Source organism: Charadrius vociferus, unplaced genomic scaffold, assembly GCF_000708025.1.
Source record: "Charadrius vociferus isolate BGI_N301 unplaced genomic scaffold, ASM70802v2 scaffold260, whole genome shotgun sequence".
Lineage (NCBI taxonomy): Eukaryota > Metazoa > Chordata > Aves > Charadriiformes > Charadriidae > Charadrius > Charadrius vociferus.
This window is the reverse complement of record NW_009646410.1, coordinates 1,908,678-1,922,157: the sequence shown is the minus strand read 5'-3', so window position 1 is coordinate 1,922,157 and position 13,480 is coordinate 1,908,678. Positions and strand designations below refer to the sequence as shown.

Genomic DNA, 13,480 nt, shown 5'->3' with positions numbered 1-13,480 from the left:
ATTCTGCCACTACGTATCTCTGTTTTGTCAGTTTAAAAAAGCATATATTTGTGAGTAAGTGCTTCATGCTAAAATAAATAGCTTTCATCATCAGACCTTATGTATTGGATATCTATTAATTCCCTTTAGTACTCTCTAATCCCATTTCATAAGGTAAAGTTCCTGACAAAGCATTAACCTCAGAATTAAAATATGCATTTCACAGAGCATATTGAATAATTAGATATGGAAATTGCCCTTTTATACAGGTCTAATAATTAAGACATTTAGGTTACCTTTTCTCATCCAAAATGTGTATTGTATTACGACCTGATGAATTCACGCAAAAGGATAAAATTGAAGCAAGCCTTCAAAATGCCCAGCATACCAATTACGTTTAAGTAATGCATCGCTCGTACTTGCTGAGTTGCACACCTCTTGTAACGAGCAGCAAAATTTAGTATCTGCCTCACCACATTTTTCTCTAGGCCCCCCTTATTGGCACGAAAAGATGTGTTCTATTTTAAATGTCCAAAGTAGTTAGAAAAACTTTTAAGTAGAGAAGTAGCCATCTGAATTTCCACAAAATAGAACCTGAACTGAATTTTCCTGAAGGCTACCTGTCAAAGAGGGCTGGATTACAGATTGTCCAATAGAACATTTATTTTCCTAAATCTTAATTAAACTTTTTGTGAAGTTTCCCATTTTCAAAATAAATGGATTTTATTCTGGATAAATGCTAGAGGTATAACAGCAGCATCCATTAAAAGAAATAAATAAAAAATAAATAAAAAAACAACACATCGCAGAATAATTGAAAGATAAGTAGGATGTTAGAAAGCTGGCTACAGAGTTATTGAAATGTCTCCATTTAAAAATGTGACACTGATTTTGTCGCTAACCAATAATAATTTTGGCATTTACAGTGAAATAAAAATCCCTTATTAAATTATCATTGATAATCAACAATGATATTGTTGATAAGTACATACACACACCCCACAAAGAAAAACCACAACACAACAACAATGCCTCTATGTCCTCTATCATTTTTCCTCTAAATACTCTTTAAGTATGCTTATGTTAATGCAAACTGAACATTTTCTGTGTACATATACATATTTGTCAGCACATATGGGTGAAATTTAGGCATTTCATACCTGTATGTAAAACAAAGGGAAGACAGATTTTATTTGCAATCTAAATAGTCTGCTGGAAGGAAAGTATACTTCTCAGTAAACAGAAAAATTATAGAATACTATATGAAAATCCTGCCTAATTATATTAGCCACCTGTGAATCCCATCAAAGCTGTTGGAGAAGAAACCTGTACACACGCTTGTATTCAGGCATTAATTTCTATTCATCCTGTTCTCCCATCCCTGGTTTTTTGGATTTCTTTTTAGATACCAACTTTCCAACAAGTTCTGTTAGAAAAATATGGAAGTAATTAATTCCTCTTCCCACAACAATGAAAAAAAAAGGCAGAAACAATTTGGAGGAGTGGCAGAGGAGAGAGAGGGAGAGAGAGTGTGTGTGTACGTTTCCAGAAAGGAACCATTTGTGAGAAGATTTTGACATTGTACATTTTCTCTTCTGTAGGTATCTGAATCATCAAATCCATTTCTAAATCGTATGCTTAACAGAGACACTATAACGAGAATAACGTATAAAAGTAAGTTTCTTTTCATTTACTATGGCTTACAGCTGTATGCTTTTAGTATCAAATCACATATTTAGCAATCCACTGAAAAAACAGGCACTTCATTATGGGCAAAAATTACAAAGTTTGCATTGCCCGCAACTCTGCGCAATAAACTTGGGAACCTAAGAAATCTAGTAAGGTCATCAGTTCACCAAATGAATTTTGAACTTCAAAGTCTATTTTATGTTTGAACAAGCAATAAATTAATGAAATTATACTTAAATACCTATGCTGTATTCACACAGAATACTTCTGAGAAACTGCCTACTGTTAGCAATAAAAGTAACATGCGGTGCAGCCTGGATTATATCAGATCAAGTTATGTCAAGATGCTGCATCATTAACTGTGGATTTAGTGTTCATTAACGCTTTCTTTTTGTACAGAAAAGCTATGACATTTCTATTCAACTATTGCTGCATTTAATGGATATATAAAGAGGTCATGAACATAGCATGTGTACTTGTTGTACTCACATTTGGAAAGCCTTTAACTGATAATGCTCAATAATTCCATGTTAGCCTATTGAACTTGTGGAAAACTGGAGCTCAAATGTCAGTGAAAATTAGACTAGTTTAGAGAAAATTATGAAAAATACATATATCTTAGTGGAACAAATTAAACCTCTTCTCCTGAAAACCTTACTCCTTTTGTCAAATATTCACTTGAATTCCAAGCAGCCACTAAGTTAATAAAGCAAATTAAACAGTACCACAATTTAACTTCCAGAAAGCACACAGCAAACTGAAAAAAAATAAGAAAAGTATTGTAAAACTCAGCCTTCATTTGTTATTCTGCAAACAATAATTTAACATTTTTTCATAAACTTCATTAATTTTGCTTTTGTTTATGAAAGCTGGAGAGAGTTGTTCATGATAACTGGAATGAGACTGTTTTTCAGGACTCCAGGATTTGGTTCACAATTGTACTAGCATTTGCCACAGTTTACCTTTCTGTAAATTAAATATATTGTATTATACACTCTATAACAACATAGCGTTACTTGGAAAACTTTCCATCTGAAACTCCAGAGATCTCAAACGTCCATTTCACTTCAACAAAAGTCACTGAACTTCAGGTTTACAATGGAAAGGTTTGGAGAGATTTCTCTACACGTCCCTAGAGTACGCAGTCTGATTTCTTTCCATGGACTCCATCTTCTCCCCCTCCCTGCAAAGCCAGGATTGTAAAATGAAAAAGTGTAGATTTGAGAACAACGTAAAGTGAAAGCACAGAATTTTACCCACTTATTCCTGAACAAGAGACCACTAGAAAGATTTCAAGTCTTGCCGTACAATACAGAATTTGAACAATGGAGCCAATCCAACCCCATTCTGAAGTAGGTAGTTCCTTCTCCTCTCCTATAACACACACCTTTTTTCCCTGCTGATGTTTCTCTAATTCTACCTTAAAGTTAAAAAATCTTGTGACACCTTCAGTCCAAATAAGAGGTCTCTATTACGATAAAGCTTTATTCTCTGTGATACCTATAGAAAGGAAGGCAACGGAGAGTATCCCTCAGAATATTTTTTCCAGATTGTTCTAGGACGTGCCTCCTTCTCTTCATGGAAGAAGCAAGAGATTAGCCCAGTTTTTAAGCTGCCTGTCTTGATTCCTTGCAAAAACACAGCAATACTGTTCTGTAAGAGATTCCTGCCTACCAGTGCACCCTGGAGATGGGAAATTATCATTAAGGCTGTATGTGCTTTTTCAGGCTCTTTCACTCCCAAATTACATATTCCTGGCTTCCGTCTAGGGACCAGCCAGAAGATCTCTGATTGTACCACTGAGGAAGCTGCTTTTCCCCACGTACACACACATGGACCTGTCAGGTCTTGGACACTGAATAAGAGAAGACTCCTGCCTCATTTTTCCCATCACAGCAGCTGTATCTCATGCATTTACATGAGCATCACAGTCTTTTTTTTGTGCTCCTTGGCCCCAGATGCTACCGTGGCTGGCCAACAGAGCAAAGATTGGACAACTTGTGTTAGCTCAGAGCAGAGGAGAGGCCACGATTAAGCATATACAGCTCCACAGGGCAGGAAGGCACCAGCAGCATCTTTCCCTTCTTGCATGAGTAAGCATGCAACCATCACCCACACCAGCAGGCAAGCATACTTGCCCAATACAAATTACTTCGTTTGTGCACTGCACTTGTAAGTGGGCACTCCTCCTGTCTGGAGTTAGCAGCACCCTACAACCTTTCATTCCTTGTTTTGCCTCTTTACAAGGAAAATGCTATTCCAATCACACCGAGTTTGGGTTTACTAAATGAAATTTTGCTTGAAGATGAACACATAACATAGGTTGCAAAATCAATGATTAACAGAACTGTTTTAATTTTTAACCACTGTTATCACTAACAAGTTTACCTGTTAAAATGAAATCCATGGTGGATACAACGCACATAATACTCTGCAGGGCATTGGGTTACTTACTGTAGTAACAAGTATCGACTGGGAATTTTTTAGTGTAAATTGGGAATGTGAAAGTGTTATTGAAAGTAATTTTGCAGTTGTCTTACGTGATGGATTATAGCATCATTGCTGAAAACTAATTTTACCTCTTACATTGCAAGGATTTCTATTCTGCCTTTAGCAGCTGGAGTTTTTTAGCTTATGCTTTAGGGGTCTACTGCTGAAGTCAATACTCAGCAGGCTGCTGACAAAACGACCAGTCCCAGTGCTCAACAGGAGTGTGGAGCGAATGACAAGTGGAGCATAGGTTCAGAGTCAGGACAGTTAGTAACATAACTAAAGTACTTTTTTTTTTTTTTTTTTTTTTAAAGAACAGCAACAAAATTAAGAGCTATCTATGCTGCTGCATGAAATTTCCATGGGCAAAATGCATTAAAAACAGGAACTTCTACTCTTAGATATTAATGGCTACCGTGAAGTAAAGTGGACCCCAAGGAATTTTTACGCAGATTTTAAATGCTTATTTTATTCTCTTATCACAGCCCAAAGAATCTATTGTGAACTAGTTGAAACAAATGTTCTTTCAAACAGGCTTTAGTCAGAAGCTATGTGAGTATCTCTAAAGTAAAACTGCTTTAACATTCCTCTTTAAGTATGACGTTTGAGGGGAAAAGTTAGCTTTCTTTCAGAACAGTTATGCTACATTAGCTTTTACCCAGTGTTTGCTTAACATTGGAAAGAACAGACATTTTAAATTCCAAAAATTCCATATGAAAATTTGGGCTTGTCATTCCTCACCAAGGTATGGCTGCATTTTCAGCTAGGCAGAAGAGCCATAAAATTCTAAATTTCCTCAGATTCAATCTTTAACTATTTTATAGATAAAAGTGAATGGAGTATTCCAATTTTAAGAGATCATACTGAAAAAGCTTAATCTTAAAGATTTCTGGCAATGAGAGACTATTAATTTCTCAAGGTCCACGTTTCAGTGTGTTCTGAAGGACTGAGCTCTTGCAGCTCCTGTCCAGACCCCGAGGGACTGACCTCAGGATTCAGAATGAGTGTCTGCCAGCCTGGGTCTAAGCGACTTGCGAAGGCTGGGAAATGGAGAAACTCAGCTCGATTAAAAAGCTGAGGATCTCTACATTCCTTACTCTGTAAATCTAACCTAGTTAGAGCTATACTTTCACTTTTTAGATTATCATGATATAAACTTCAACATCAAATGAACCTTCCTTAATTCAGTAAATAATATATTCCCTATAAATACTATTGTTTTAAAGAGAACATACGTAGACTTTACTGTGAAAGCAGACCCCACATGCTGATTACAAATCTAGGGATAAAAGAGGATTTCCATCATTTGCTACAAAAATTGTCAGAGTCGAGGCCTTTATGTAAATGAATATGGAATCTAATTTGTATAGAGAAAAGTTCATAAGTTCAGAAACTGCCCTAAGGCACAAGCAGATCAAGATAAACAGAACGTGTGCTGTAGATAGGAATGATGCTGAGAATCTAGTAAAGGCTGAATGGGTTTATTAAAGGAAGTTTATTACTGACAAGAGATCACACATGGTGATTTTTGACCCTTTTGAACTACATACTTGCAATAAATATAAGACAAGACATTAAAGTGTTACAGTCTAGTATTAGTGCAAACCCACCAGTTCTGTTTCAGTTCCAGAATGGGAAACCTGTATCACAATGTGGGGAAAGGGAAACAGCAGAGCTGTTCGTGGGAAAAATGTTGATGACCAAATGTTTATTCTGTAGTCTTTTCTTAGGCCATTCTCATGGAGTCATATGACATCCCACGGGAATATAACCCATATATAGGCATGAATAAATACTGCTTTTACTTGGCCAAACTCTTTTATTTCATTATTTCTTTCACCCCTATCTTGCCCTTTTCCTCAAGTGATATTTGCCTCCAGTTTCCCATTAATCACAACTGATGGATTTTGACACTTAGCATAACTTGCTATCTCTCCTTAAATATATTCCAAGTGAAGACAGAGGCAATGAACCAGGTTTGGAGCCACTTCACTGCTGGGCACTGGTGAGGGGAATGGCCACATGTTTTGTAGGTCCTCAGTATGCAAACAAGGTAACCTAAGCAGTTGGTCCGAAGCTCAATAAGGCTAAGGAGGGCATCTCTCCTGATCTTGAGAGTACGGCGTATGTCAGGCTTACCTGAATGAGTAAGAGGGCCATGCCCCACACTGCTCCCACACTGTTACATGCCACATTCCACCCCTGGAGCATTATTATGTTCTGAGAATGACTAACTGAACACTGTAAATCCATAGACAGAAGGTAAAAGTCCATATCAAAACAATGAATTACATTCTCTATTAAAGCAATGTGAGACAACTCCAAAACCCCCATGATTACCTGAACTAATGGCAGCAGTAAATCTGTTTCTGTATCTTCCATTTGATAAGTAGTCCTATTGCTAATAATCTGTGCACTGTTCTGAATACAAATTAGTCAACTGGAATGGGGCACACAAAATACATATATATCATCAATATCCCTCATCTGTATTAACCTTTAGTTAGCTTTCCTTCTCCTAGCAAACATTTCAGAGCCAATTCTACCTCGTTTAAATCATTTTAGCCCAACTGAAGTCAATATGCGTGTGACAAAGCAGATTTGGTCCTTAGAATTTGAAACTATCTATTCTGACGGACTCTGCACCATTTGGAGCTAACACATCGCTCTCCATGGTTCATAAATAATGAACAGGATGTTCATGCGAGAAAGGGAAAAATGTGTGATGACTCATTGAAAACAGGCACTGGCTTGAAAAGATGCGTTCATCCCCTTCTCATGTAATTCTAGGAAAATTACTGCTGCACTGCAAATAATGTTTTTAATGAATAGGACACAGGTGTATTCAGTCATCTCTAGCTGTTAAAATTTAACAGCATTTTGACTCTAATACTATAGCAATGATTTCACACTTTTGTCTGAAAATTTTTGGGTTAGAAAGACTCTGTATCCCAGGCCATGGGCCAGTGAAGGCTGAGCATATTAAAAAAGGTGACAGTCAGCCACCTACAAGACACTAACTAGTACTTTCCCCTCTACGTGAGGATCCAGCTATATGGCATGGCAGTTACCCTGGCTTGAAGTGCAAGAACATGGCAGAAGGCTGTATTTCTGACAAACGTGAAAGGGCGTGCCAGGATTACATTTCGTAAAATAGCAAACATTTAAAATATGAAATAACTGTAAGGCACCGGTCTATGTGGCATAGATGTTACACTTTCACCTTGACACTTTAACTGATGCTGTAGCCACTAATATTGCTACCCCAGAAATCGGTAGCATGTTGGCTGCACTATGCCAAAATAATAAAAAGTCACATTTGCTTTGCCTGTGTTCTTTGATTTTCTGTTGCAGTCCTTGTTTTTTCCATTAGATAGCATGAGACAAGCATTTTGCTCATCAAAGTTTTGTCCTTCAGCTATAATATGTTAAATTCAAGTTAAATTACTCTTTTCTTTTTTAGTTCTTATATGCTTCCTTGATCATTCATATTTCTTTCGTTGGTTCCGTTCATAATCTTTTCACGATGGCCAAGGAACTGTTTATCAGTTTTTATAAACAAGGGAAAAAAAAACAAACAAAAAAAACCACCAAACCAAAAAAAACCCACTACAAACACAAAAAACCTGTTTAAACTCACAGTGAATGGCACCTGAAAAACATCAGAGAATGTAACAGAAATACCTAAATTATTGACATTAACTTAAAAGATACACTTTCAACATTTTTCTTTTGTCCGAGCAGTATCTTCTATTTTATTTGTACTATCTTCCTTGCCTTCCATTAAAATCAACACCGGTTCACCTTGCATATTGAAAGGGGAAACGCCTAAATATGCAGCTTTCAGTGCCTGCATTTTAGCATTCACTCTGCAAATGAACTATATTGAACACGCTACATGCAAGGGAAAACATGCAAAGAGATTTCACAACATTATGGCTCATAACCAGCCCAGCTTTCTCCGAGATACACGATAGCAGTAGCATATAACAAGTAAAGTGTGTATATCCCCGAGTATTTCCTATTAAGGAACTCCTACAGCCTAAGATTTGGCAGGAAAATCTGAGCTCCAGTTTTGACAGCACTGCCAAAAATATTGTACGGTCAGCATTACACAAGGGAAACAGTGCACATAGTATAGAAAAGGCTGAGGAATTTTGATGAATTTTGAAAGATATAACCATATCTCATTATATTTTGGTACATATCCAGAGACTGAATTCTGTTGCAGAGGGATCCCTCATTAATTCCCAGGGAGACTTACGATAAAAGCAGGGACCCTAGTAAGCTACTTTCCAACATACTTTTCCACTCCGATTTTAGCATTCTGAGTGAGCTTGCACTGCATCCACCCCCACCGTGCACATGAAAGGCCAGCAGGCTTCATTGAACAGCTTTATTATCATGCATTAACCTTAACTTCCTCCTGTGGAAGAAGGGCAATTAAGTTTTAACACTCTTGGCCTTCCCAAGGCTTTGTTGAACAAAAATTCTTAATCACTCCAAAATATGGTAAGTGGACATTCTCCAAAGACTGCTGCATCTAAATCAGTAACTGCAACTTCAAGAAGCTTTTTACTCCAGTTCTTAGATGTGATTCAGAGTCTCACTGTGAATGCTTGTGCTAAACTCACAGAAGGTGTGCATGGGCATCTAAGAGTAGAACTCAACCCAAGAAGGCTTAGTGAATTCATGTTACTTGTTTGTGTCCGAACTGCCGGAGCATTCAGAAATGTACGTTCATTACACTTCATATTTCAAACTGATGATGATGTTCTGGAATGAGGATTGTACATAAGAAGGGTGGGATTTTTTGTGGGATTTTGAGAAGCTATTGTTTTATCTCAATTGTTTTCCTTCTTTATTCTCTAGATGATGCATACTTACTACAGGGGCTTAATATTGAGGAACTTTATCCAGAGACATCTAGTTTCATTACATATGATGGGTCAATGACAATTCCACCCTGCTATGAAACAGCAAGCTGGATAATAATGAACAAGCCTGTCTACATAACAAGGATGCAGGTAAAAATGAATCAAAAAAAGCTACTCGATCTAGTATAGGTACAAAAGAATATTTTAAACACATATGTGTGTAGCTTTACATACAAAATTAGATTCAACCTTTTGCTGTAGGGATCTCTGCCTGCAATTTATTCCATTTGCAAGAGCATTTAAGAGTGTTTTGCCAAAATAAAAATATTAACTATTTAGATCCCCCTAATTATCGACACACACACACACACACTTTAAGGTGGGCCCTACTTTCAGTGAGGGTTTGAACCAAATGGTTTCCAGCGGTGTCCTCCAAACTAAATTATTCTATGATTCTGTGATTGTATGATATATGGGGATTCTAAAACAAGTATAGCAGTGTTGTACAAAAACAACCAAGATTATTGAGTATAACATAGGCCATTCTTAGGTCAGAAAGAAACAAATTGTGAGCAACACTTGTGGCCATGTAAATACATGTTAATCGCACATTAGTGTGACACAGATCCAATATACGGGGCCTTCTTGAAAAAAGATCAGCTAGTACTTTCTGGTATAGAATAAGTTGACAGGATAGACATTGCAAATATCTTCAGAAATATCAGATTGACAAATTGAAGCCCCTATTAGAAAGAAGCAGGATAAATTATGCAAAAGAAAACACAATTAATTTCAGTCAAAATTATGCTGTTGAGGAAACACACCAGTGTAGAAGCCACAAAGAATACATTTCTGTATGACCCGCTTACAATCCAAGCCCTAACATCAGAAAACAAGAAATTTAACACCAATTGCAGTCTTCTCCAGAGCTTCCATCAGTGAGTTGCCTACGGAGCTGTGAACTGAACTAAAACCTATTCTCTTGTGTACTAGAATCCCAAAGGAATACTTGAACCACCATCTGCCCGTCCCAAGCATACAGCAGAAGCAATCTGGCGTGAGAAATGAAACGAGGAATGATAAAACAATCCTAAATATTACTTTGGGATTTAAAATCATATTAACATTGTAAATAAGATGACTTTAAAAAGCCTGAGAGATGTTTTATCTTTGTGATATTCCTTCTGTCCAATTTTGTCTAGATGCAGACAAAGCACTTTGTTTCTTTTCTAAATGTGTGATTTGGGAGAATGACACAGCTGAGCACAGGCAAACATGCTGTACATTCTGAACTTCCCAAGCAGGGGACCTGAACATTTTCCTACAAGCAACATTTTTAGTTACAACATTAACGTACAAAACAAAGATTAGAAAATTTCTAGAGCCTATGCTAGTACCTATGGGTTACAATCCCATGATATTTACTCCTTGTCATGCTTTACTCGTTAGTTACATCCTCCATTATTAGTGCTGCAAATTGATTTCATGGAATATCACTAATTACATTGTGTTCTCAGACTGATAAAGTAACGCACAGCTCAAGTTTTCCCTGAAAGCCATTAAAGATTTTTAGTGTGTAAAACTCAGCTACTGAGTTTCCCCATTTAAGCATTAAATGCCACAGCCAAACCTCTTAAATTGTACTCTGACATGGAAAACCTTTTTTTTACAATTTTAAACCAAAATTTTTTAAGTTTCTGATTTACAAATTGCAGCTTTTTTTTTTCTTGGCCAGGTTCCTATACAAAGTTTGAAAGGTTTTGGTTGGCTTGAACCTATTAACATGCTTTTAGCACAGTTTCATAGTCATTACAAGAACCATTGCTCTCTGCTTGTAGTTTGCATCCAGCCACTACAGGGAGCACTGAAAATCCTGGATGATTCAGTAATTCCCTCTCTGCTGATCTGTAAAAACATCTCAAAAGAAGGCAAGAGTCTACCACAAGAACACTTCAGACACAGCACAGACAGTATCAAGACAGACCTGACAATGGAGAGATTTCACTTTTAACATCATTAATTTCATGACTTCAGCAGCACGACTGTCAGTTATCCTTTCCATCCTGACTGGCCATATCTGGTTCTTAAGTATCATCATCCAAAACTGTGTCTTCTCAACTGGAAGCTACACTAATAGCTACAAAACTTAGGAAATAGGCTCTTGTCATGCATCAAGTTCATTTTCTCTGCACCAGCTGCTGCCATCCAGTACTCTGGATTCCATTTTTTTTCCTGAGCAGCCAAGGACACCTCACACCATTTTCATTTATTCCACACAAAACAGGTTACTTTCGTTTAAAATGGGGCTCAGAAACAGAGGACCACAGAAGGAACGGTTTTACCTCGAGTTAACACTTTCAACCCACACCTAACTACAAATCACTGAAATTCTGTTTAACTTTCATTTATTAAGTAGTTTATTGAATAGCGTTGTATGTTGTTTACTTACAGGAAAGACCAGTACTAAAAATCCTTGTTTTGTATTTTGTATAGATGCATTCTTTACGACTGCTAAGCCAGAATCAGCCATCACAGATATTTCTGAGCATGAGCGACAATTTCAGACCAGTCCAGCCTCTCAACAATCGATGTATCCGAACTAATATCAACTTTAGTTTACAGGGAAAAGATTGTCCAAACAATAGAGCACAGAAACTACAGTATAGAGGTACGTTCTACCTCCAAAATAATCCTTTCTATGCTTACACCGAGCTCTTTTCTTTGAGAAACCCAAGTGCATAGCAAAATGTACAAATAAAAACAGATGAAACTCCAGATCTGTGGGACTAGTGGTATGAGTCAAACATTACATATTTGAAATGGATGAGGAAACTTGCCCAGAAACATGCAGGAAAAGCATGACAAAAAAACAAAAAAAAACCAAAACAACCCCAAAAAATTCTTCTAATATTTTTTTTTAAAAGTAGATAGGACAGGCCTTCAGTTTTCTAGCCTCATTTTAAAGTCTTCTCACCCTACAAAGTGCATTTTGCTCTTTTTTACCCACACCTTGGAAAGAAAGAGGGGGATGAGCTAGTCTTGATGACAGCTGATCTCGAACAAAACAATAAATTTCACTTTGGAGGTGCACCACCATAACAAATATCCAAATTGGAAAGTTTTGCATCATGCAATGGATATTAAACAAACGAAACAACCCAGTCTCCTGCTGGTAGAGTCTTACACTGCTAAAGCTGAAGGCTTACAACTGACCTGTAATGTGTCTTAAGCATCTTTCAGCGTATGCACACAGAGTTATATTACCTGCGATAATGGCGTAAAGTGCCTGCTTACCAACAGTATTATGGTAACGAAGGAGTACTACTGAAGGGTGGAAAAGAAAGCACATTTTCAGCAACAAGGCTGATGACTGAGTTACAGTACTTCAAAGAAACAGTCATTCAGATTTAATTCTTTTCCAGAAAGAGGAGGAAACTGAGCTTCCTGGCTTTTTCAGGACATTTTAAGTGCCTAATGCAATGTTAAATCCATCCAGTTTCATATTTGGAGTTTATTAAAGCATAATTGTTTTTGTTTTGTTTCTCTTTCCTTTCAGTAAATGAATGGCTCCTCAAGTAAGTAAGACAGAGCAGGCAGAACCCATAACCTCAGTGGAATGCTACTACTGGGAATTGACATAATCTAGAATGCACCCAACCTCACTCTCTTTGGGTTCGCGGCAGCATGTGCAAACATGCTGTAGGAAAAGAGCTGCCATGTTGGAAACTCAACTAAAAATTCATTCACGTGATCGGTGGTAATCAAAAAAAAAAAAGTAAAAAGACAGTATTACAGTAAATGTGATTACAATTTTGATACAGTTTTCCTGAACTAATTTAGCTTCACAGAGAAAGACTTTTCAGCCTTTGTACATATGAAATTCTTCCTCTTTTCCCCACTCCCTCAAATTTAAAAAAAAAAATAAAAAAAAGAAAGAAAAAAGGTGGCTCGGTACAGCATCAAAGTGGAGTTGTGTTCTGTGTGCCAAGTAATCCTTGGAAAGCTCTCATTATTTCACTATCATTAATGGATACTGACAAGACAGAACAAGAAGACCATAGAGGAAACTTATTTCTAGGTTATGATATTTCTGTTCATTTAATTAAAAAAGGGACAGACTTCGAGAGATAAGTATTGTAAATATATCACTGCAGAATATAAAGGAAATTGAAATATTTCCCTCTTTGTCACATATCTGTAGTAGGACTTGCCAAAATCAGAATTGATCCATTTTCTGTTTCTTGTTTTACAACAGGTCATACGTTGTGTTGGTTACTATTAACAACTCAATAAATGTGTTTAACAAATTAATTTAGCAAACTTGCTTTGATTTATTTTTTCCTTTCTGAAATAATAAGCCTCTACTACTTCTGGCTGCATTTTTAAAGGTGGTGTTTTTTTTTCTTTTTTTCTTTTCCTTTTTTTTTTTTTTTTTTACTTCATTT

The 13,480-nt window shown here is 36.8% G+C and overlaps 1 protein-coding gene across 1 annotated transcript in view; it reads left to right on the top strand.

Moving 5' to 3' along the window:
* Positions 1 to 12,882, top strand: part of CA10 (carbonic anhydrase X) — a 209,638-nt gene extending 196,756 nt beyond the window's left edge. The window contains exons 7-10 of the mRNA XM_009879798.1: positions 1,581 to 1,653; positions 9,031 to 9,185; positions 11,529 to 11,703; positions 12,592 to 12,882. Of these exons, the coding sequence (XP_009878100.1) occupies positions 1,581 to 1,653; positions 9,031 to 9,185; positions 11,529 to 11,703; positions 12,592 to 12,614 (426 nt within the window). The 3' untranslated portion in view covers positions 12,615 to 12,882. The remainder of the gene's footprint in view (positions 1 to 1,580; positions 1,654 to 9,030; positions 9,186 to 11,528; positions 11,704 to 12,591) is intronic.
* The last annotated feature ends 598 nt before the right edge of the window (positions 12,883 to 13,480 follow it).